The sequence below is a fragment of the Salvelinus alpinus genome, chromosome 30 (assembly GCF_045679555.1).
Source record: "Salvelinus alpinus chromosome 30, SLU_Salpinus.1, whole genome shotgun sequence".
Lineage (NCBI taxonomy): Eukaryota > Metazoa > Chordata > Actinopteri > Salmoniformes > Salmonidae > Salvelinus > Salvelinus alpinus.
This window is the reverse complement of record NC_092115.1, coordinates 47186100-47209532: the sequence shown is the minus strand read 5'-3', so window position 1 is coordinate 47209532 and position 23433 is coordinate 47186100. Positions and strand designations below refer to the sequence as shown.

Here is a 23433-nt window from a genome sequence, read left to right as displayed (position 1 = left end):
AGAGTGCGATGGGACAAGAACATCCCTGCCGGCCAAACCCTCCCCTAACCCGAACAACACTGGGCCAATTGTGCGCTGCCCCATGGGTCTCCCGGTCGCGACAGAGCCTGGACTCTAACCAGAATTTCTAGTGGAACAAGTTAGCACTGCGATGCAGTGCCTTAGACCACTGCGCCACTCGGGAGGCCCCGGGAAGTTACTCTCTAACGGGATACATACGACCCCTGTTGGAAAGATGGCCTGTATGAGTAGGCCTACACGTTAGCCTACTATCCGTCTGGCTGTGACTGAGCTCTCCTAGATAGCCATGGCTGTATGACTCATAGACTGTACATAAGGTTAGGTATGAATATATGTGCAGCCAGACAGGTGATGAGGTGACAGGGCCAGAGCTGTCCAGAGAAGTTAGCTACTCACTTTCAAGAAGATTGTTACTGAACTCGGCTAGCCAGATGGCTGAGACTGGGTCAGTAGTAGTAGTCAGTCAGTACATAGATGTGATGGAACCCATACTGAATGATGTGATGGAACCCATACTGCAGAAGAGGCTTAGTGATAATCCTGGATATCTCAACAGAGACATAATCTCAAAACCAGTCATACACCAAATCATCCAGTACGTGCAGTAGGTTTATACAGGAGCAGACACGCAGGTCAGGCAATAATCATCATCAGTAATCAAGGGTCGACACAGAAATAGAAACACAGACTTGATGAATGATTAAGAGAGTGGGATGAATCATGGAAGGAATGGAAGGAAGGAAATTGAATGAATTTAGGATATGGGGGATTTGAGGTAAGGATATCTAACTTAAATCTTCTACTATAACAAATATAATTTTTTATAAATACAACATTTTATATCATGGGAGTTTTATACCATGGAAGGAAAACCCCTCAAATGATTTATTGGGTTATTTGCAAATGCAGAATTCTTTATTTTCTCTAACACTGACATTACATTAACATGTACAGTAGAACTTTGATGTCTGAAACCACTAAACATTCTGGTACAGCTCAAATGACAGATTCCCCTTACAATTCAAACGCTGCATTGACAAAGGCCTTCCGGTTGAGGATTCAGGCCAATATAATGGGAAATGTGATTTGAGACGCACATCATGCAATGCCTTGCGTATCTTTCAATCTTAGTAAATTGTGTACAACTTGAGGACAATATTGTTAATATTGTAAATCATTGCTCATGATCTTTTTTTGCTTTGAATTCTAGAGAAATAGCTTGTGTTCCACAGTACATGTAAGCTAATCTTCAATGTAAAATCCTAAATAAACAGTCCCAGGTCCAGTGGTACTGATGTTGCCATGTTCCATTTATGCAAATTTTTTCCTGTGATAATTTCATACAATTATTGGGATTAGGGTAAAAAATTTATCATATTTTTGATTAGACATTAAACTGCATTATTCACTCTAACCTGATGAAGGGAGATTCAATAAATACTCTAGCTGGGTGTTGTCCTAATCAGGGTGTCTGATCAGTGGTTAGGTGTGACCCCAGTCACCTGATGTTGATCCAATGATGTAGGTGAGACAGGAGAGGATCAAGACAACACATCCAGCACATCAAATACTAATTATTACCTTATTAATACAGGCTTACGGGATTAACATTGAGATAAAAAATAAGAGCATTAACAATATACACAAATGTTGTTTGTGCTTATGTATTATCATAGATTAATTTGAAGCACACTTCTAAAATAAAGACAAATGGACCTAGGCAAACTCATGAGCATTACTATGGAGTTCTAGAATGTTTAAGTTGATTCCAAAATAGCCAAACTTGTCTTTCATATTTTGGAATGCCTGGGCTTGAATCAAATCATTTTCTGAAAATAGATTACGGTTCAACCTTGTTCTAACAATACATGTTTGGCGAAATCATATCAGTTTTTCTACATCTAAAACTTTCCCTCCCTCTTGCTCTGAGAGAAAACAAGAGTGAGAGCAGAGAGAGCAGCATGGGGACATGGAAGGCTGGCCTGAGAGTCAAACCCCCTGTGAGGACCCTGACCATTTGGCTTGATGTTGAATAAACACAAAGGTGTCTCCCCCCTCTAAAAACAGGCTCTGCTCTGCCCCATGCTGATCCTGTTTATGTGTTTTAGCCAGGTTTCTGTTTTAAGTCCAGGTGCTAAACACCTTCCCTCTGAGATAAGAGATGATTAATGCCTTTGAATGAGCAACGGTTTAATGGCTCAAAGCTTAATTAAGCTGTGGATGGACACACTCACCAATGGGATCCCACGGCATATATACAAGGGCCAGCCCAGCCAGCCAGCTGAGGTGAAAAGAAAACTCCATACTTTGGATATCATCCCTTTGATGTGAATGATGACCCCTGCCTTTTAGGCCCCATCCCTGTCCCCTACCACCATGGAAATGTGATTAGTTTTCCATTTTTAGCTCCACACCACTTGCAGAGAGGGTCCTTGGGCTGGTGGTGACATTTGTGACCAAAGCCTGATCCCATATAAATATCAGAGGGTGTGGAGACCAACAGGTCACTCGGTCAGGAACTAGCTATCAGGGAAGCTGTGCTTTGAGGAGGAACCATAAGGGAGCATAAGGAGTATTTACCATGGATATACTGCAGCCCTACCTACTGCTCATTCTGTGGGCTCTCAACGTAGCCTGTAAGTACTGTTGTTTGTTTGTCTTTCTCTATTTGACCATACAGCTCAATGATGTACAGTGATGATACCTACTGATGGACTTCAATCAACATTAAGACTTTATAATCCATTTTGATACACAGTAGAACCCAGGCACTGGTACAGAGTGTGAACAGAACAGCCGTGTGACCTGCTGATGTGTATCTGAGTCTGATACTGGCTGTTTGATTTAAGCCGTTTGATTTTCAGAACCTTGTTGTGTGATGTGCTATATTATAGATGGTGCCAATGATGTGGTTCTTAGAAGAATACCAAAGGATTATACTTGTTTTAGAGCAGTTCAAATCAGCCAAATCACTTTGTGCATACAATATTAGCATGTATGTATGTCACTTTATTATTTGGTAGTGTCCTGGTACTGGCTATGACCACTAAGGTCTGGGCCTGCATGTAGGAGTGCTGATCTGGGATCAGTTTTGTCTTTCAAATTATAATTAATGGAAAGGGAGGATCTGATCCTAGAGCAGCACTCCTACTCTGAGATATTATACTTGACCAAGGAATCAGAGCCCTGACAGCTCAGGAATGCTGATGTCACCTTGGACTGCTATACAAGGTGTTGATGTGTCTCTGTTTATCTTATCCAGCAGCTTCCTTGTTGAACAAACATGTGGAGCACAGGAACCCGTTTGCACTGAGAGCCTGCTGCAAGAGACAGAGCCACTTTGTCTACATCGGCCAAGGTAAATCAATGGTAAAGCACCATAAAAGGGCAGCACTGTCTCATTCCCCATACATGACTTCTAAAGTGGTACTATCAAAGTCTAGTCCCATACTGTAGCCAACTCTTCCCAAGGGACTAGGCTACTACAATGCAAAGTCTTCCAAAAACCCTTGACTATAAATTCCCTTGTTTTATCATAGACTTATCTCCTCCTATTCAACAATATTTGTCAGCAGAATTATGTGGTTTGATAAATGCAAACAAAACGATATCTTCATGTAAATTGGTGTAAGATACATGCTTCCATAGAGACGTTAAGGAGCTTACAGAATTTGGGGGGAGAGAAATTGGGGGGCGTAGCAATGATTGGATTGTTTACCTTCTGTCCTCAGACATCTCTGGTAGTCCTGTGAGTGTGGATGTGGGGATGTGCAGGACGCATTGTGGGGGAGAACAAAGCAGGACATCACATGAGGCTGGACTACAGCAGGGCTATTCCAAACATTCCTCCATGTTGGAATACCTCAGGAGCAAAAAAGTAAGTGAGCAGTTCCTCAAATTACCAAAAGAGAGCGCTACAACTTCAGGATTGTAAAGAGTTTAGGAATTTTAAGGAATTAAATCAGGACTCCTTATTTGAGAATTTGATCAATAAAATACAAACATATATTCAATAAAGACAAAACTAACTTTTTTTCTTAGTTAAATATGGTTACTATATAGTTGCATTATTATGGACATTATTATCTCAACATTAGGGTGCTGAGACCCAAGATAAGAACACCATTACAACTTAATAGGCATATAAGTCTTGACTAAAAACATCTCTTGACATGTCTATTTTTCCCTTTATAAAAGGTAAGGGTCCGCAAACCTACCACTCCAATCAGTGCCAAGGGATCTGGTCAGGTTACGTCCTGCGGGGTGAACCACAACTGTGAGCCGACCGGGATGAGGGTGGACCAGATGCTGCTGTTCAAGGGTCCCCGGGAGGTGGAGGTCATAGAGGAATGCCACTGTGAAAACAAACTGACCCAATGTGTCCGGGTTCCGGCGCTCAAAACCTACTTCTTTAAGACCCCATACGAGACTGTCATCGATGTGGGAAGCTGTTCGGGTTCGAAAGGTTCTCCAGGTGTGTAGGCTTATCCTTCTGAATGACTACAAAAACAGACCACATTTTGAGAAGGGTCTGACCTTGTCCAGGGAAGAAGTGCCTTCTCTTTCTGTTGTCTCTCGGCTACTTCCTCGTTCTACGGGTCGACTGTAGCATTGTAGCTAAACCTAACCCTGATCCTAACCTTAACCTAATTCACCCAACCTGTTGTGTTAGTTCTCCTAACCTGCTCTGCTAATTATCCTAACCTTATACATGAATTATCCTAACCTGCTACGTTAGTTCTCCTAACCTACTACGTTAATTATCCTAACCTGACAAAGAGGGGGCTTGGTTTCCCTGGTGTGTTCTTCCCTGGGCTGTTCTTCCCTGAGCGGTTCTTCCCTGGGCGGTTCTTCCCTGGAGTTTCCCTGGATGCGGGCCGCAGTCAGCCCTTATTGAAACTTTATGGTCGCAACGTAATGCGTAAAAAAAACTGGTATGGGAGATAATGTACAAATGTACAATGTGCATAAAAGTGTTGCTTGCATGGCGGTTAGGATTGAGCCCAGAGAGAGTAGATTATTATTTTTTGTCTCCCACAACCACTGATACATACATGTCCTTGCGTTCTTAAAATTCAAACCTTATTTATTGTGTGTCATTGCTGTAATACACGGTATAACATTTTTCATAGCACTTATTGCTGTACCAACAATTTGCACACAAAAATAAGTTCCTAATGGTAAAGTTCTACTAATAATTCAGTGGTAGCATAATTACAAAGTCCATATCACAGGACGCATGGTAGACAGCATTTGAATAAGAAATATCAGACTGAAACAGTTAATGGACACAGAGCTCATGAAACAGACAATCATCATGGTTCATGATCATGTTCAGAATCTAAGTAACTCTAATAATATTATAACTACTATAACTATTTCTTTCTCAGATGGGTTCTCCTGCGTGCCAACTAAATTTGACTCGGCCTTGGTGGAGACCCCTAACAAGGTAGACCTGGTCCAGACGGTGGAGGTCTGTGAGCTGAGTAAGAGCTGCTATAGAGTTCCCTACATGGAGTACTACTATGAAATAGTCTATGATGCTAACGGAGTCAAAGAGGAGAAACTCAAGGTGAGCTCACGTTCCAGTATCCTGTCTTTTTATTAGCAACGCCCTGCCCTGTCAATATGCCAACGTTACCAGTGCTACACTCTAGCAATGTATCATTTTCTTTTTCATAAAAAAAAAAAGTTGCAAAAAGAAAAGCTTGCAGTAACACCTATGCTTTTTTTCTTATCTTTTGGTCTCATTCTTTATAGAAACTTTTTTGCCGCTCTTCTTTTTTTAATAATGAACTTTAAAGCTATGCACAGACTACCTAAGATTAACCATTATCTGATCTTATTCATTTATCAGCTAGGCAGCTTCACACCAATCAGATGTTTGATCAGAGTGCAGAGGAAGTTAGTGTGTCTAACACTCAGATGGAATCACTAACAAGTCACCTCCATTTGTCAGATAGATCTGGAAGTAAAAGGTTATTGGCCCACTTTAATACATTTCCCCCGCACATCCAATCCACTCCCCACTGGTTGGCACCGCACAGACAGACACAGCAGTGATGTCTGTCTCTTTGGCTGGGAGATAAAGAGATGGCATCTCTTCAATGGGTTCAGCTCCCAAAAATGTTTAAAGTTTAACTGGATGGATGCTATAGTATGCACAGTGGCGTTTTATGGGGCACAATGCGAACAAAACACTTACAGTGTCTTCAGAAAGTATTCACAGCCCTTGACTGACATTTTATTGTGTTACAGTCTGAATTTTAAATGGATTAAATGTAGATTTGTTTGTCACTACACACAATACCACATAATGTCAAAGTGGAATTATGTTTTTAAAAATGTTTACTAGTGCATTACAAATGAAATACTGAAATGTCTTGAGTCAATAAGTATTTAACCCTTTTGTTATTGTAAGCCTAAATAAGTTCAGGAGTAAACATTTGCTTAACATGTCACATAATAAGTTGCATGGACTCAGTCTGTGTGTAATAATAGTGTTTAACATGATTTTTGAATGACTACCTCATCTCTGTACCCCACACATACAATTATCTATAAGGTCCCTCAGTCGAGCAGTGAATTTCAAACACAGATTCAACCACAAAGACCAGGGAGGTTTTCCAATGGCTCGCAAAGAAGCACCTATTGGTAGGTGGGTAAAAAAAAAAAAAAGCAGACAAGGAATATACATTTGAGCATGGTGAAGTTATTAATTACACTTTGGATGGTGTATCAATACACCCAGTCACTACAAAGATACAGTCATCCTTCCTAACTCAGTTGCCGGAGAGGAAGGATAATGCTCAGGGATTTCACCATGAGGGCAATGGTGACTTTAAAAGTTACTGTGATAGGAGAAAACTGAGAATGGATAAAAAACATTGTAGTTACTCCACAATACTAACCTAATTGACAGAGTGAAAAGAAGGAAGCCTGTACAGAATAAAAAATATTTCAAAACATGCAATAAGTTTGCAATAAGGCACTAAAGTAAAACTGCAAAAAATGAGGCAAAGAAATGAACTTTATGTTCTGAATACAAAGCGTTATGTTTGGGGCAAATCCAATACAACACATCACTGGGTACCACTCTTCATATTTTCAATCATAGTGGTGGCTGCATCATGTTATGGGTATGCTTGTCATCTAGGCAAAATCCTACAGGAAAACCTGGTTCAGTTAGCCTTGCAACATATATTGGGAGACAAATTCACCTTTCAGCAGGACCATAACCTAAAACACAAGGCCAAATATACACTGGAGTTGCTTACCAAGACAAAATTGAATGTTCCTGAAAGACGACATTAAATAAGACTTGAAAATGGCTGTCTAGCAGTGATCAACAACCATCTTGACAGAGCTTGAAGAATTTTGAAAAGAATAATGTGCAAATATTCTACAATCCAGGTGTGCAAAGCTCTTAGAAACTTTCCCAGAAAGATTCACTGCTGTAATCGCTGGCGAAGGTGATTCTAACACGTATTGACTCAGGGGGTTGAATACTTATCTAATCGAGATATACTAGTGTTTATTTTTTTTACAGATGTTCGATTCTTCCTACACTTTGACAATACAGAGCATTTTGTGTAGATCGTTGACAAAAAAATGACAATTAAATACATTTTAATCCCACTTTGTAACATAACCAAATGTGGAAAAGTCAAAGGGGTGTAAATACTTTCTGAAGGCACATGCATATATATATCAGAGCAAACAAAAAATACACAGGGTTCACGCGTGTACAAGGGGGTTCACCATTTCCAAGTCTTGCCATATATTTTAAAACCGATTTAAGTCAAAACTGTAACTAGGCCACGAAGGAACATTCCATTTTAGGCCTCCCGAGTGGCACAGCGGTCTAAGGCACTGCATTGCAGCGTCACTACAGACCCTGGTTCGTTCCCAGGCTGTGTCACAACTGGCCATGATCGGGAGTCCCATAGGGCGGCGCACAATTGGCCCAGCGTTGTCCGGGTTAGGGGAGGGTTTTTCCAGAGGGTAGGCCATCATTGTAAATAAGAATTTGATCTTAACTGACTTGCCTAGGTAAATAAAGGTTAAAAAAATTATAAATAAAAACCTCAACCTGCAGCACCTTCTTGTTGAAGTAAATTGTTTTACTACTATTGTTTAAGACTTTATTTTAAGTATATAAAAAAAAACTGCAATATTGTTTGTTGACAAAGATAGAGATGACAAAATATAGTTATATAACTAATCTAATTCCCAGGTCTGTTAAATTGAGCCTATAGGCCAGGAATATTCAAATCTTGCCCTACGAGGACTGGACTACTGCTGGTTTTCTGTTCTACCTGATAATGAATTGCACCCACCTGGGGGTCCCAGGTCTAAATAAGTCTCTGATTAGAGGGGAAAAGAGGGGAAAAATGAAAAAATGGACCGTCTGCTACCCCCTCTCACAAAAGGTGTGAGGAAAGCAAACACAAATGGTCCTTGCAGGTGTTGAATCAAAGCATTTAACATAGATCCCCCCCTCTCTGCTGGTGGGTTGGCCTGGCTGGTGTTTTCAGCCTGTGGTGATTTGATTGCTGATAGCATTGTCTCTGTATTGCTAATGTTCCAACAGGAAATAGATGTGGGCAGATGTTTAGGAGGCTGCACCCCAGGAAACCGCTGTCTTCTCAGGTAAGCTGAACACATGCAGCTGCTCGCTCCCTCCCTGAAGCACTCCAGCCCTCCTCTCTTCTCCTCCTCCATCATTCTACCACCCCTATCCTAACAACTGCCTGCTAGCTTATAGCTCTAACACTCTGTAATACCCATAAAGTGTAGCTGTTGTGGTTTAAATACAGCTCATTTGGTTTGGTTTCTGATTTACACTCCCTCCCAATTGTCCTCAAGCTATTTTCCATTTTCAAGTTTTGATTTGTGATTTCGTTGTATATTTTAGGGATAGGTCTATATTTTAACATTTGAAAGTGTGTCTGCCAGAGAAATAGATAGGACTTCAGTATTTGGAGTGCTTTTTTATGACAAATGTTCAGTCTTACAACTTCTGTTTTCTCTCTCTGTATTGCAGGAGCCACTCTGATTCCGAAGTGTGCTATCTGTGGGCAGAGAGACCCACCAACTCTTGTGTCCCTCGGGACTACGACAGCCACATGTCCCTCAACCAGCATGGCCAGATCCGTACAGTTCTTTCCATCTCCTCTTGTTTCTGTCAGTCCTGAACCAGTCCTCAGTATGATGCCCTCTAGTGGAGCAGAAACACACTGATATCCCCTGAGAACAAGAGGCTTCTGCCCTGTCAGGTCCAGAAACAACCCCTATAGTCTCTAACCCTTAGCAAGTAATGTAGATCTCAAATACTTTGATAGGTAAAAGCAATGAATGATTATAATGTCACTTGCCAATCCACTTGTCTATCTAAATGCAGCATTGAAGTGCCACATAAAGTGCCGAAGGATTAGGGGCTAGGGATTATTTTTGTGTGGGGTCTTCAACTCTTCCTTGGTTTAGACTGCAGTCCAATACAATTAGTTTCTCCACAGTGTAGAGCTAATGATCTCATTGCAACAAATTGCTGAAGATATTCTTGTATTGTATGTAATATATGTATAAAATAATTTTCTAAATAAAATGTATTCCAAAACCATTCTTCAACTGGCTATCAGCCATCAAATTATTGAGTGAACCCCAAACTGGCCCAAATTCTCCCATAACAGAACCAGTCACCATTGCCTTGCTGACAGCCTTGATACACTCTTGGCATTCTCTAAACCAGCTTCATGAAGTAGTCACCTGGAATGCATTTCAATTAACAAGTGTGCCTTGTTAAAAGTTAATTTGTGTAATTTCTTTCTTAATGTGTTTGAGACAATCAGTTGTATTGTGACAAAGTAGGGGTGGTATACAGAAGATAACCCTATTTGGTAAAAGACCAAGTCCATATATCGCAAAAACAATCAAGCGCTATGATGAAACTGGCTCTCACAAGGCCCGCCACAGGAAAGGAATTCCCAGAGTTACCTCTGCTGCAGATGATAAGTTCATTAAAGTCACCAGCTTCAGAAATTGCAGCCCAAATAAATGCTTCACAGAGTTCAAGTAACAGACACATCTCAACATCAACTGTTCAGAAGAGACTGCGTGAATCAGGCCTTCATGGTCGAATTGCTGCAAAGAAACCACTACTAAAGGACACCAACAATAAGAAGAGACTTGCTTGGGCCAAGAAACACAGGCTGTCTAAGGGCTATTTGACCAAGAAGGAGACTGGTGGAGTGCTGCATCAGATGAACTGGCCTCCACAATCACACGACCTCAACCCAATTGAGATGGTTTGGGATGAATTGGACCACAGGGCGAAGGAAAAGCAGCCAACAAGTGCTCAGCATATGTGGGAACTCCTTCAAGACTGTTGGAAAAGCATTACAGGTGAAGCTGATTGAGAGAATACCAAGAGTGTGCAAAGTTGTCATCAAGGCAAAATGTTTTTACCATAGATATAAAAGCAGATTTAAGTAAAAAATGTAACTAGCCCATTAAGGATCATTGAATTTTAGGCCTTGTCACACTGGTATAAAGGATTTGGAGACAGGTGCAGGAATACACAAAAGGGTTTTTTAATACACCCAAAACAAACACATATACAAAAACACTGCGCTGTACCCAAACAAAAGAGTGAGGGTAAACCTCATTGAACGACACCGGACGATACCCGTAATACACAATATATAAAGCACGCAGGATAACAGCTGCACCAACGCATAAGAACTCACACAACCAACAGACATGGGAACAATAACTGACAAAGACAGAGGGCACATATATAACATACTAATCAGGGGAAATGGGAACCAGGTGAGTGTAATCAGACAATCAGACGGTGAAGTAGACCTCCGGAATTTATGAACAGAATGAGCAGCAGTACCAAGGGGATCCGTCACAGGCCTCCCGAGTGGCACAGCGGTCTAAGGCACTGCATTTAAAAAAACTATTTGCTACCTACCACCCAAGTGGTGACTGCCATTTTACAAATTCTTCATTTTACAGGACTTAGAATTTTTCTCAATTTGCTAAAAACATGTGTGTAATGATGAAAGGAACCAAAAGGCATACCACCGGTAGTGCTTAATACTCACTATAAAACTTTTCTTTACCAATAATAATGATAACTACAACATATAATGTAAATAATAAATTGATAATAAAAACCAATCTAGTGCCTAGTTCTGTTGCTAAAAATAGCCCATGTGTAAGAAGATAGAGAGACTGCAAGAATAGTAGAAAACAGCTGAACGGGAAAGACTACATTTAGCAATACAATTAGATTGCCACACAAAATTGGCAATCAAAAAAGTGGATTAAGATATTTTACAAGAGTGTTCTAGTCTGGATATAAATGCTTACTGGAACTAAAAAAGCCAACTAATGCATCCTGTAAAATCCCTTAATTCCACAAGGGCGCACAAGCCTGAATTTATCCACACTAATAAATATTGAATTTACACATTTAGAGATGGGTTCAATTATTGTAGCAGGATTTTAAAAATGAGTTTAGCAAGGTCAAAATAGTTGGTGTTGTGTTTGACCAGCTGCCAAGACATAATTAAAATGTAAATGAAGTGTACATCCCCAAATAGGTGGCCTCCTTATGTTTATACAAGTAGGCTAATTGTCATTCCCGTAAGACGTTTGTCTAAATTAATGGATTCATTTTGTGGCGGTTAACCTCTTCCTCAGCTATTCTGTCTACAGAAAGGTTGAATCATTTTCTGGATCTTTTACATTTAATGTTTTAATTTGACCCAAATTACCATTTTTATTTTATTTTATTTCACCTTTATTTAACCAGGTAGGCTAGTTGAGAACAAGTTCTCATTTGCAACTGCGACCTGGCCAAGATAAAGCATAGCAGTGTGAACAGACAACAACACAGAGTTACACATGGAGTAAACAATAAACAAGTCAATAACATGGTAGAAAAAAAGAAAAAAAGAGAATCTATATACAATGTGTGCAAAAGGCATGAGGAGGTAGGCAATAAATCAGATAATTACAATTTAGCAGATTAACACTGGAGTGGTAAATCATCAGATGATCATGTGCAAGTAGAGATACTGGTGTGCAAAAAAAGCAGAAAAGGAAATAAAAGCAGTATGGGGAGGGTGAGGTAGGTAAATTGGGTGGGCTATATACCGATGGACTATGTACAGCTGCAGCGATCGGTTAGCTGCTCGGATAGCAGATGTTTAAAGTTGTTGAGGGAGATAAAAGTCTCCAACTTCAGAGATTTTTGCAATTCGTTCCAGTCGCAGGCAGCAGAGAACTGGAAGGAAAGGCGTCCAAATGAGGTTTTGGCTTTAGGGATGATCAGTGAGATACACCTGCTAGAGCGCGTGCTACGGGTGGGTGTAGCCATCGTGACCAGTGAACTGAGATAAGGCGGCACTTTACCTAGCATAGCCTTGTAGATGACCTGGAGCCAGTGGGTCTGACGGCGAACATGTAGCGAGGGCCAGCCGACTAGGGCATACAGGTCGCAGTGGTGGGTCGAATAAGGTGCTTTAGTAACAAAACGGATGCCACTGTGATAAACTGCATCCAGTTTGCTGAGTAGAGTATTGGAAGCCATTTTGTAGATGACATCGCCGAAGTCGAGGATCGGTAGGATAGTCAGTTTCACTAGGGTGAGTTTGGCGGCGTGAGTGAAGGAGGCTCTGTTGCGAAATAGAAAGCCGACTCTAGATCTGATTTTGGATTGGAGATGTGTGATATGAGTCTGGAAGGAGAGTTTGCAGTCTAGCCAGACACCTAGGTACTTATAGATGTCCACATATTCTAGGTCAGAACCGTCCAGGGTGGTGATGCTAGTCGGGCGTGCGGGTGCAGGCAGCGAACGGTTGAAGAGCATGCATTTGGTTTTACTAGCGTTTAAGAGCAGTTGGAGGCCACGGAAGGAGTGTTGAATGGCATTGAAGCTCGTTTGGAGGTTGGTTATCACAGTGTCCAAAGAAGGGCCAGAAGTATACAGAATGGTGTCGTCTGCGTAGAGGTGGATCAGGGAATCGCCCGCAGCAAGAGCAACATCATTGATATATACAGAGAAAAGAGTCGGCCCGAGAATTGAACCCTGTGGTACCCCCATAGAGACTGCCAGAGGACCGGACAGCATGCCTTCCGATTTGACGCACTGAACTCTGTCTGCAAAGTAGTTGGTGAACCAGGCAAGGCAGTCATTAGAAAAACCGAGGCTACTGAGTCTGCCGATAAGAATATGGTGATTGACAGAGTCGAAAGCCTTTGCCAGGTCGATGAAGACGGCAGCACAGTACTGTCTTTTATCGATGCCGGTTATGATATCATTTAGTACCTTGAGCGTGGCTGAAGTGCACCCGTGACCGGCTCGGAAACCGGATTGCACAGCGGAGAAGGTACGGTGGGATTCGAGATGGTCAGTGATCTGTTTGTTGACTTGGCTTTCGAAGACCTTAGATAGGCAGGGCAGGATGGATATAGGTCTGTAACAGTTTGGGTCCAGGGTGTCTCCCCCTTTGAAGAGAGGGATGACCGCGGCAGCTTTCCAATCCTTGGGGATCTCAGATGATACGAAGGAGAGGTTGAACAGGCTGGTAATAGGGGGTGCGACAATGGCGGCGGACAGTTTCAGAAATAGGGGGTCCAGATTGTCAAGCCCAGCTGATTTGTATGGGTCCAGGTTTTCCAGCTCTTTCAGAACATCTGCTATCTGGATTTGGGTAAAGGAGAAGCTGGGGAGGCTTGGGCGAGTAGCAGCGGGGGGGGGGGGGGGGGGCTGTTGGCCAAGGTTGGAGTCGCCAGGAGGAAGGCATGGCCAGCCATTGAGAAATGCTTGTTGAAGTCTTCGATCATCACGGATTTATCGGTGGTGACCGTGTTACCTAGCCTCAGTGCAGTGGGCAGCTGGGAGGAGGTGCTCTTGTTCTCCATGGACTTTACAGTATCCCAGAACTTTTTGGAGTTAGAGCTACAGGATGCAAATTTCTGCTTGAAAAAGCTGGCCTTTGCTTTCCTGACTGACTGCGTGTATTGGTTCCTGACTTCCCTGAACAGTTGCATATCGCGTGGGCTCTTCGATGCTATTGCAGTTCGCCACAGGATGTTTTTGTGCTGGTCGAGGGCAGTCAGGTCTGGAGTGAACCAAGGGCTATATCTGTTCTTAGTTCTGCATTTTTTGAACGGAGCATGCTTGTCTAATATGGTGAGGAATTAACTTTTAAAGAATGACCAGGCATCCTCAACTGACGGGATGAGGTCAATATCCATCCAGGGTACCCGGGCCAGGTCGATTAGAAAGGCCTGCTCGCAGAAGTGTTTTAGGGAGCGTTTGATAGTGATGAGGGGTGGTCGTTTGACCGCGGACCCGCAGCGGATACAGGCAATGAGGCAGTGATCGCTGAGATCTTGATTGAAGACAGCAGCGGTGTATTTGGAGGGCAGGTTGGTCAGGATAATGTCTATTAGGGTGCCCATGCTGACGGATTTAGGGTTGTACCTGGTAGGTTCCTTGATGATTTGTGTGAGATTGAGGGCATCTAGCTTAGATTGTAGGACTGCCGGGGTGTTAAGCATATCCCAGTTTAGGTCACCTAACAGAACAAACTCTGAAGCTAGATGGGGAGCGATCAATTCACAGATGGTGTCCAGGGCACAGCTGGGAGCTGAGGGGGGTCGGTAGCAGGCGGCAACAGTGAGAGACTTATTTCTGGAGAGATTAATTTTTAAAATTAGAAGTTCGAACTGTTTGGGCATAGACCTGGAAAGTATGACAGAACTTTGCAGGCTATCTCTGCAGTAGATTGCAACTCCTCCCCCTTTGGCAGTTCTATCTTGACGGAAAGTGTTATAGTTGGGTATGGAAATCTCAGAATTTTTGGTGGCCTTCCTAAGCCAGGATTCAGACACGGCAAGGACATCAGGGTTGGCAGAGTGTGCTAAAGCGGTGAGTAAGACAAACTTAGGGAGGAGGCTTCTGATGTTGACATGCATGAGGCCAAGGCTTTTTCGATCACAGAAGTCAACAAATGAGGGTGCCTGGGGACATGCAGGGCCTGGGTTAACCTCCACATCACCCGAGGAACAGAGGAGTAGTAGGATGAGGGTGCGGCTAAAGGCTATCAAAACTGGTCGCCTAGAGCGTTGGAGACAAGGAATAAAAGGAGCAGATTTATGGCCGTGGTAGAATAGATTCTGGGCATAATGTGCAGACAGGGGTATGGTGGGGCACGGGTACAGCGGAGGCAAGCCCAGGCACTGGGTGATGATAAGAGAGGTTGTATCTCTGGACATGCTGGTCTCAATGGGTGAGGTCACCGCATGTGTGGGAGGTGGGACGAAGGGGGTATCAGAGGTACGGAGAGTGGAACTACGGGGTCCATTGCAAACCAAAACAATGATAACTATGATAACTAGCCTGAACAACAGTATACAAGGCATATTGATATTTGGCAGAGACATACAGTAAGGCATAAAGTGATTGCAGGTCTTGATTGGGAGAGCTAGCTAAAACAACAGGTGAGATAACAGCAGCTAGTCAGCTAACACAGCAACAGCAGGTAAAAATGGCGACGACTAGGCAGAGAGGGTCGGATTAACTACACACAGAGCCTGAGTTAAAACACAGAGCCGACAGATAAAACACAAGTAAACAGAATGGAGTACCGTAAATTAATGGACAGTCCGGCAGGCATCAGCTATGTAGCCAGGTGATCATAGTGTCCAGGGGGCAGCCGTAGATGGAGCAGGGAAGTCGCCGCTAAGCTAGCACGCGGTGTTTAAAGTTAGTAGCCCGGGGGGGTGAGTCTGCTCAGACGAAGGGGGTCTGCTCAGACGGAGGCCGGTTGAGGGTACAGCGGATGGGGTATTCGTCTGCAGACCAGATGTGGACGTGTCGACAGAGAATCCAGGCCGGATGGCGAGAGAGAGGTTGTGATTGTAGAATTGTGTTTGCTAACTGATGCTAGCTTCGTAGCAGTGGCACTAGCTGTGCTAGCTGCGTTAGCTGCAGGCTAGCTGTGAGGATCAGAAGTAGTGGCTCAGGGATTACGGCAGGGATCCGGCGTTGTTGTCGAGAGACAGTCCGATGCTGTTAAATTGGTGAGTAATATCCAGGCTAATAACAGGGCTGGTGTCTGTGCCGAAAGTAAAAGCTGCTAGCATCGGTTAAAAATGGCTAAGTAGCTTGTAGCTGGTAGCTTGTAGCTGGTTAGCTACTGGGGGTTCTTGAATGTGTTCCACAGTTCCAACGGTAAAAGCTGCTAGCATCGGTTAAAAATGGCTAAGTAGCTTGTAGCTGGTAGCTTGTAGCTGGTTAGCTACTGGGGGTTCGTGGATGTGTTCCAAAGATAAGAAATGATAGCGATTCCGTACCACATTGGGTGAGGTAGGTTACCGGAAGGTATAATCGAATTGAAAATCGAAAAGAGATAGAAAAAAAAATAATAAATATATACAAGAAGTACGAAAAAATACAATGTGCACGAGAGCACTAAAAAATACACGTCTACACTGCTACGCCATCTTGGATCACTATGTAGTGATCATGAAAACATGATTTTTTTTCTCATCAGACGTTGAGAGGAACGTTTGAATGAAATCTACAATCGGGTTCACACCTTGTCAAATTAGCCTTCCTTTACAATCGCTGATTGTTGATTTACATTTGCGACGGAAGAGCATTATTTTTTTATGGTTGTTGTCCGAGGGTTTAAGAACACTGTAGCCAATGCTGGAGCATTTGATAAAAACTTGGGGCATCCAAAGCTCTCCAGTCACTTGGACTTCGACTGCTGGAGGACAAGACACTGATGCTTCAAGGACCCACAACAATAATAATGCACCACCACTCTGAGATTTTACCTGTTGCCATGATCATTGCCACGTTAGTGGGCTTGGCTATTGCAAAACCATCACTACATTTGGAAAATCCCTTTTCCATGGAGAACAAATCTGAAGAAGTGCGTTCAGCTGCTATCAAGAGGCTCCTGGAGGTTTTTGGTATGGAGGACCCTCCTCTCCTCAAGGACGATAAGCAGCCGCCTCAGTACATGCTCGACCTGTACAACACGGTCGGAGATGTGGACGACGTTACCAAGGACTCCTACCTTCTGGGGGGAATACAGTTTGCAGTTTCTTCGACAAACGTACGATTTTAACCTCGTTAATACATTGGCGATAGATCGTCTCTGTTATACCTACCTACATTTACATTTACATTTAAGTCATTTAGCAGACGCTCTTATCCAGAGCGACTTACCTGCCACTATGTATGATTCACTTCATACAATGATTGAAATTATTTGTCTTTCACGCAGAAATTACACACAGAAATTATGCACGGGTAGTAGGTCCAAAATGTATCTATCATCAGGAAACTTTTGTTGCGTTCTCATCTTGACAATACGCATCCTTCTCCCATACAGTGCACAATGAACAAGTGGAACCTGTTCAATTTATCCACAGTGGCCAGGTGTGAGAAGGTTTTAACTGCTGAGTTACCTCTCTTCAAACTGCAGCCCCAGGCCTCCAACAGACATCACTTCTGTCAGGTAAGTTACTAAATTGTTTCTCTAAGGCAGACATGCACTGTCCTTCAACTCCTTAGACTGCACAGACTCAACTGTTCCTTATCTTCCCAAAAGTATTAGCTAAGTGAATCCATTCTTTCCCTTTACAGGTCAGTGTCTACCAGCTCATAGATTGCAGCAAAATGAACATAACGAAGGGTAAGAAGCTGTAGTCTTCTAGACTGATCCCTGTCCACTCCACTGGCTGGGCGGTGTTTACCATCACACAAGCTGTAATTCATTCAATAATTCACTCGCTCATCCGCCCGCCCGCCCACCCACCCACCCACCCAGCCACCCACCCATTCCCGAACCACCACATCCCTCTCCCTATAAAGGTTTGATCCTGGATGGTTGAAGAGGGCAGTAACCTGGGTCTACTGGTGACAGTGTAGACCCTAGGAGGAAGCCAGATGGATCAGAAGGTCGTTTGTTTCGTTTCAGGCAGGAACCACCACCACGCTAGCGCTGTTCACTAATGATGGCCGCCGTGCTGCTGCTCTGGAGAACACACTCAAAGGTCGATTTTGACATCGCAACTGTGTTATTACTTTGGTATTACAACATGATTCTCACTGTGTAGTTTTACTTCATCTTTTATTTGCGCTAAAAATCATTATTTACTCTATCACTACTCTATTTAAGTATTCTACTTTGCTGTCTTTACAATAACATTTTATCACTTTAATCTTCTTTTAATGTACACTACCGTTGAAAAGTTTGGGGTCACTTAGAAATATCCATCATGTCCATCCCCTGTTCCTCTGTGGGGCTGTCTGGGGTGGAGGAGGTTATGTTCTTCTTGGAGATTCTCTTGGAGTAAAGGGTTTTATGCTAGATGGATATTGATAGAGATTTATGTTAATGTTACTCGTTGATTTTCCCATGAAAAGAGATATGTAAATCATCAAATAATCCTAATCTTGGTGGGCCTTTTGAGATACAGGAAAAGAAAAGGCTTGACCTCACCTGTTTGAAACAGGCTTCCACCAGATTAGAAGGGAACATGTTTCTAGAAGAAAAACAACCATTTGGTGAGCAACATTGACAATAAGCGCTCAACAAAATACATACATACATGTGGAAAATAGATGCTTAACCCTCTACTTACTTTTAGATTTACTACAACATGATCAATTATTTTGTCAGGAGTTTTTCCCCTAACAACATGAGCTGACCAGGGAAACATTGATCGCCCTGTGAATGACGAATCACCTTTAAAAATAGGAATATTAAAAGGTAGGCAGGCTCATGTCACTCACAAATCTGTGAAAACATGTTTAAAAAATCCAAACAGTTCTTTAACTGACCAGATCCATGAAGGAGTCTAGAGTCTGCACCGTCTTAATGATGCCACCAGAGGGTAGTGTTGCAGCCCTGGTGCCTTTCCCTGGCTGGTGTATTATCACCAGGATGATGCCAGTGAACACAGCGATGATTGTGTAGTAGATGATAGCCTGAACACCCCTCCATGATGCTTTATTGTCCAGAGAACTAATCCATTGAAGATAGAAACCAAGGAATGGCTGAAATAGTAGTCTAATAATAGGATGTGATTGCGTGCATGGGTACGTGTGTAATTGCATGCGCGCATGAGTGGGCATGTGCACTTCCTTTACCTGTGACAAGACTGGAGACGATGAGAGGAAGCACCAGCATCTGCAGCATCCTGATCAGCAGCTCTCCAGGAAAAGATAAATATTTAATGTCTCTGGCCGTCATGTCCCGGGAGCGCAGAGCAAAACACAGACCAACTCCTAGAGAGAAATAAACTAACAATAAACAAATTGAAGTCACTCAATTCAGGAAGTGATTTGAATTTTTATTGAGAAATCATTGAAGATGTATGTCATTTTTTCAGTTATTGAATTGGAATTTCAGTTTAATTCTCTGAATACAATATACAGTACAATATAATATAGAAACATTTATAATTGAATTGTATATATTATACAATAAAGAGAAATGTGAGCTCTGTGTTTTGAAGATTTAATTTCACTTCCCTATTATGGCTGCAGCCACAGTGAGGACCACAAAGACATTCTTCCTGAGGTGGCTGATAGCATGGTAAGAGCTCTGAGTTCCATGGCTCTGCCCCTGCCTGGGTCTCTGTGCATCGTTCTGGGCATCCCTCTTTATGTCCTCAGCAGCCAGAGAAGAGCCATTACAGCTGGGAGGCATCAAGGTCAAGGTACAGGATATGGTTTATTATTTCTACCTGACCATAAGGATCATTTTAATACCATAGAATTTTTATTTTACCTTTATTTAACTAGGCAAGTCAGTTAAGAACAAATTCTTATTTTCAATGACGGCCTACGAATAGTGGGTTAACTGCCTGTTCAGGGGCAGAACGACAGATTTGTACCTTGTCAGCTCGGGGATTTGAACTTGCAACCATTCGGAATAAGAATAAGAATAAGCTATAGAATGTAAAAAAACATAACCGACTTTCACAATTTCACAAATTGAGAAATTAACAACAATAATCATATTTTCAATTGTTAGAAACCTTTTGTCAAATTTTACCATAACTGTCACTCGTACTTATCCAAACATTAATTAACATGGTAAGAAAATATTTGCTCACCTTTTTTAAATGTAAATATTCCAGATGTCCCCTGTTCATTTGCTAGCGCTTTAGATTACCATGTGAATAATCTTTACTTGATGTGCGGTTCTGTCTGGGGCTCTGGGCGTAGGCCAACCATGTCTCCTTCAGATTAGGAAAAGGCAGTCAACACAAAACTACTGAATATCCACCTGTCATCAAATGATATGACTTATTTTAAAGTTAATTACAAAATACCATCTAAATGTATAGGACATGTACTGTTTCCAAGGCATGCTCGCAGACTATACAATCCCATAGCTACAGTTGAAGTCGGAAGTTTACATACACCTTAGCCAAATATATTTAAACTCAGTTCAACAATTCCTGACATTTAATCAAAGTAAAAATTCCCTGTTTTAGGTCAGTTATGATCACCACTTTATTTTAAGAATGTGAAATAGCAGAATAATAGTAGAGAGAATGATTTATTTCAGCTTTTATTTCTTTCATCACATTCAGAAGATTACATACACTCAATTAGTATTTGGTAGCATTGCATTTAAATTGTTTAAAATGGGTCAAACATTTCGGATAGCCTTCCACAAGCTTCCCACAATAAGTTCGGTGAATTTTGGCCCATTCCTCCTGAGAGAGCTGGTGTAACTGAGTCAGGTTTGTAGGCCTCCTTGCTCGCACATGCTTTTCAGTTCTGCCCACAAATGTTCTATAGGATTGAGGTCAGGGCTTTGTGATGGCCACTCCAATACCTTGACTTTGTTGTCCTTAAGCCATTTTGCCACAACTTTGGAAGTATGCTTGGGGTCATTGTCCATTTGGAAGACCCATTTGCGACCAAGGATTAACTTCCTGACCAACTAATTGACAGCCTCTGAGCGTCTATGTGTTACCTGACTCTATTAAACTTGAAAGAGGCCAGTAGGACCTATAGGGCACATTTGGTACGATTGGGTCTATTATGCTCATCTTTACACACACACACACACACACACACACACACACACACACACACACACACACACACACACACACACACACACACACACACACACACACACACACACACACACACACACACACACACACACACACACACACACACACACACACACACACACACACACACACACACACACACACACACACGTCCTCCTCACAATGACAACAGCAGAAACAACTGATATCAGTGCCCTCAGGTCTGTTGTTGTGGCACCTGAGTGAAAGGGAGATGCCCTTCAAGCCCTGTACTCCTCTTGGCTATTTCCTGTTCCTCATAGAGGTTGTATAGTAGCCGGAGGTGGTTTAGTGATCCTTGCCTTAACACAAATCTTCAGGACTAACTCCCCGCAATATTACCAAGTCTTTAGCTCAGTGAGCTAACACAGCTGTGTTAAAGTTCAAATCTTGTGTTAGTCACAGGGTTTGCTCTCTCCAACTAAGTATCGTTGACTTGTGTTAGCTCCCCAAACTAATGAGGCTTTATCTCAGTGAGCTAACACAAACATGCAGGGGAATCCAGGTTAAAATCCTGTTTCAGTACCAGTGTTTGGTCTCTTCTCAGGACAACACATTTCAGAGGCTTGCTTACTTATGTTTGCTCCCCAAGCTAATGCCAAGGTTTTATCTCACCAGGCTAACGCAATGACCTAGGTCCAGTAACAATGTTGCATCTCTCAAACAGAAGCGTGCTGACTTGTGTTAGCTCCCTGAGCTAATGCCAAGGCTTTAGCACAGTGAACTAACACAGACGTGTCTCTCCTCGGGACAACCCATTCCGCCAGAGGATCGCTTAGGTTTTCTCAGAGGACGGAGAAGGAAACATGACTCTGGATGACTTCCTAGATAAGTTCTCATTGCTGAGTGAGATGTCTCCACGAGACCTGAATGCCTACTACACATTTAAAATAAATCGACAGTCAGTGGGCCAAAATTCATATTGTCTAGTCAATCATAGAAAGGGAAGTTACTTAGCAAACAGACACACAAAGCAATGTCCAAGACAAAGTCCATAGAAGATGGGATCAGACCTGGGTTCAAATACTAATTAAAGTCTATGGACTATGGTCATGGATAACTATTAAGAAGCAAATTACAAAAAGGGCCTCATTCTTGTAGCCATGGAGGTGAGCAGCTGGAGCAGAGGCTATAGATGTAGAGTATAATAACCACGCTTGGAGGACCAAAAGGTTGTGAATGATTGATAAGGGCATTATAGAGGAGTCCAGGCAGCCTTCAGAAAGTATTCACACCCCTCAACTTTTTCCACATTTTGTTGTGTTACAGCCTGAAATTAAAATGGATTAAATTGAGATTGTGGCATTGTGACACATAATGTCAACGTTTTTAAAAAGTATGAAAAAATGAAAAGAAGTTATTGCGTCTATAATTATTCAACCCCTTTGTTATGGCAAGCCTCAATAAAAAGTGTTTTACAAGTCATACAAGCACATAATAAGTTGCTTGGACTCAATAAGAGTGTTTAACATGATTTTTTAATTACCTAATCTCTGTACCTCACATATACTGGACAAATATCTCCAAGGTCCCACATTCAAGCAGTGAATTTCAACCACAAAGACCAGGGAGGTTTTTCAATTCCTCGCAAAGAAGGGAATTGGTAGGTGGGTAAAAAAAAAAATCTAAAGCATACATTGAATATCCCTTTAAACAGTGTGGTTATTAATTACACTTTGGATGGTGTATCAATACACCCAGTCACTACAAAGACACAGGCGTCCTTCCTAACTCAGTTGCCGGAGAGGAAGAAAAACGCTCAGGGATTTCATCATGAGGCCAATGGTGACTTTCAAAGCAAATCAAATCGAATTTGTCAAGTACGCCGAATAGAACAGGTACTTACAAGACCTTAACCAACAAAGCAGTTAAGAAAATACCTATAAAAAAACATTTTAATAATAAAAAAACATTACAAAAAAGTGAAACAGAATGAAAATGTTAAAAAATAATAAATAAATAAGTAAGAGACAAGAATAACAAATTATTAAAGAGCAGCTGTAAATAACAATAGCGGGGCTATATACAGGGGGTACCGGTACAGAGTCAACGTGCAGGGGCACAGGTGTTGAGATAATTGAGGTAATATGTACATGTAGGTAGAGTTATTACATTTTAAAACAGTTACAGAGTTTAATGGCTGTGATAGGAGAAAACGGAGGATGGATCAGCAACATTGTAGTTACTCCACAATAATAACCTAATTGACAGAGGAAAAAGAGGAAAGCCTGTACAGAATAAAATATACCAAAA

General features: G+C 42.1%; 1 protein-coding gene, 1 long non-coding RNA gene and 1 pseudogene across 2 annotated transcripts; 2 read left to right on the top strand and 1 right to left on the bottom strand.

The window, feature by feature from the left end:
- The first annotated feature begins 2554 nt into the window (after window positions 1–2554).
- On the top strand, window positions 2555–9563 carry pnhd (pinhead). The gene is made up of 7 exons (XM_071376759.1): window positions 2555–2657; window positions 3284–3379; window positions 3753–3898; window positions 4219–4495; window positions 5412–5593; window positions 8615–8673; window positions 9068–9563. Exons 1-7 carry the CDS (start codon window positions 2603–2605, stop codon window positions 9216–9218), a joined length of 966 nt encoding a protein of 321 aa, XP_071232860.1. The 5' UTR covers window positions 2555–2602; the 3' UTR covers window positions 9219–9563.
- A 7299-nt stretch (window positions 9564–16862) lies between these two features.
- On the top strand, window positions 16863–18125 carry LOC139560045 (bone morphogenetic protein 2-like; annotated as a pseudogene).
- Window positions 18126–18188: 63 nt separating this feature from the next.
- On the bottom strand, window positions 18189–19337 carry LOC139559687 (uncharacterized). Its single transcript, XR_011671806.1, has 3 exons — window positions 19214–19337; window positions 18564–18606; window positions 18189–18428 (listed from the first exon to the last, which is right to left on the bottom strand). It is a non-coding gene; the product is annotated as an uncharacterized lncRNA (long non-coding RNA).
- Window positions 19338–23433: the final 4096 nt, after the last annotated feature.

Coding starts and splice junctions, on each gene's coding strand:
- pnhd (XM_071376759.1), top strand. CDS start 2,603: ATGGATATACTGCAGCCCTACCTACTGCTCATTCTGTGGGCTCTCAAC. Junction 3,899..4,218: donor AATACCTCAGGAGCAAAAAA/GTAAGTGAGCAG, acceptor CCTTTATAAAAG/GTAAGGGTCCGCAAACCTAC. Junction 8,674..9,067: donor GGAAACCGCTGTCTTCTCAG/GTAAGCTGAACA, acceptor TCTGTATTGCAG/GAGCCACTCTGATTCCGAAG.